Source organism: Callospermophilus lateralis, chromosome 2 (assembly GCF_048772815.1).
Source record: "Callospermophilus lateralis isolate mCalLat2 chromosome 2, mCalLat2.hap1, whole genome shotgun sequence".
Lineage (NCBI taxonomy): Eukaryota > Metazoa > Chordata > Mammalia > Rodentia > Sciuridae > Callospermophilus > Callospermophilus lateralis.
Window position 1 is genome coordinate 189,572,633 of NC_135306.1, and position 1,975 is coordinate 189,574,607.

General features: G+C 66.4%; 1 protein-coding gene across 1 annotated transcript; it reads left to right on the forward strand.

Annotated features, from left to right (window-relative positions):
* Positions 1-383: 383 nt before the first annotated feature.
* On the forward strand, positions 384-1,526 carry C2H11orf96 (chromosome 2 C11orf96 homolog). The gene has a single exon (XM_076844352.1). It carries the CDS (start codon positions 401-403, stop codon positions 1,115-1,117), a length of 717 nt encoding a protein of 238 aa, XP_076700467.1. The 5' UTR covers positions 384-400; the 3' UTR covers positions 1,118-1,526.
* The last annotated feature ends 449 nt before the right edge of the window (positions 1,527-1,975 follow it).

Here is a 1,975-nt window from a genome sequence, read left to right on the forward strand (position 1 = left end):
CCGGTCGCCCTGGCTCTCCCAGCTGCCAGGAGAGCCCAGAGCCTCTTTGCTCCGGTCGGTGCTCAGGACGCAGAAAAACCAGAGCCTTGAGTGTGAGCATCTGGCATTAGGGGGCGGAGGAAGGCACCTGCACCCCCACAGCCACTCGGGCTGGTACAGATTTGGGGGATCCCAGTACCAGCAGTGCCAGCTCCAGGATGCGGATTCGAGCACTACTGCCCAGGGCGCAGCTCAGCGCCGCCGCGTGCTCCCCAGATTCTCCCGGAACCCCGCGGGCGGGGCCTGCCTTCCGGAGCCGGGTTGGCAGGGGGCGGGCGGGCGGCGCCGGGTAAGGGGCCGTTACTTTCCCAGAGTGGCGGGGCGACGTCAGGCGGAAGGGCGCGGGGCGCGCACGCTTTAAATGGCATTCGCTGTCATCCGAGCTCGCAGTCGTGTGGGCAGGAGCGGGCTATATAAGCCGCTAGTCCGGCCGCTTCGGGGCAGACAGCGACAGCAGCGGCTGCGAACGCCTCGGAGCGCAGCGGAGCAGCGCCCCCGGAGCCCCGCGCCCCCCGACGGGCCCGCCCGCCCGCCCTTCCGAGGAGCGTCTGCCCGGGCCCGCAAGGGCCGCCACCACCCCACAGCAGATTTGGATCCCCCGCCCGGCGAGCCCCAGGCTGCTGCCTCCCGGGGGGCCCCGGCGCAGCGGCCGCCCCCTGAGAGCCCCAGCGCCCCGCCGCCCGGCCCCGCGGACGCCGGCGGCGCCATGGCGGCCGCCAAGCCCAGCGAGCTCATGGGCATCTGCTCCAGCTATCAGGCGGTGATGCCGCACTTCGTGTGCCTGGCCGACGAGTTCCCGCAGCCCGTGCGGCCAGCCAAGCTGTCCAAGGGCAAGGGCCGGCTGCGGCGGCCGCGCCAGTCCCGCTTCAAGACGCAGCCGGTGACCTTCGACGAGATCCAGGAGGTGGAGGAGGAGGGGGTGTCCCCCATGGAGGAGGAGAAGGCTAAGAAGTCGTTCCTGCAGAGCCTGGAGTGTCTGCGCCGCAGCACGCAGAGCCTGTCTCTGCAGAGGGAGCAGCTCAGCAGCTGCAAACTGAGGAACAGCCTGGACTCCAGCGACTCCGACTCGGCCCTGTGAGGGGCGCCGCCCGGAGGGGGCACAAGCGCGCTTCCGCGGCCTGCCCGGGGGCCCGCGGGTGCACACCAAGAGGACCCGCGCCCCGCGCCGGGGGTACCCCTCAGGACCGGGGATCACTACCCCTCGCGCGCTTGGACCCCCGCCCAGCTGCGAACTGGTGGGTGCGCCCTCCGCTGCGCTTGCCCTGACTCCAGCGCACTCGGGGACGCCTGGGAGGGGGGCTGCTTTCTTTGCCCTTGTAAATGTTTATTTTTTAACTCTTCCCAGTACGAACTGTGAGTGTGTGCGGGAGGCGGCCCGCGCTGACTTGCCTGGGTCTCGCCAGGGTAGCCGCTCCACGCCCGTGTCTGATGGTTTGCAACTCCGATTTTGCACACCGCTCCACCGTGCCCCCCAGAGCACACCTGTTCACACTCACGCCAACACTCTCTCGCTGAACACTTTTATAATTGTTAGGCGGGCTGATGGGACTTTGGTGCGCAGCGCGGCGGCTGCTGCGGCCCGAGGATTGATATTTATTTTTGCATTGCAACTGCTGGAGGCGTTTATTTAACGATCTTTTTACCCGGATATGTCTGTGAGGCTCCTGAATGGAGACAAATAAAGTCAATATATTTGCACAGTGCATTTCTCTAGGCTGTTGACTTCTTGAACCTTTGAGGCCCAGGCTCCCAAGACAGTGGGAGGTAAGGGAGGAGGTGCGGAGATCGGCGAGGCCCAAGTTGGAGGTTACTCCACATGCTTGTCACCAAACGAGGTGACAAGGTGAACGAGGTCGATTCCCCCTCCCCCTGTCCCAGGTGCGCGGCATTAACTTGCCTCCCTAGGTGGGACCACGTTCAGCCCAGGGTGCTCTGC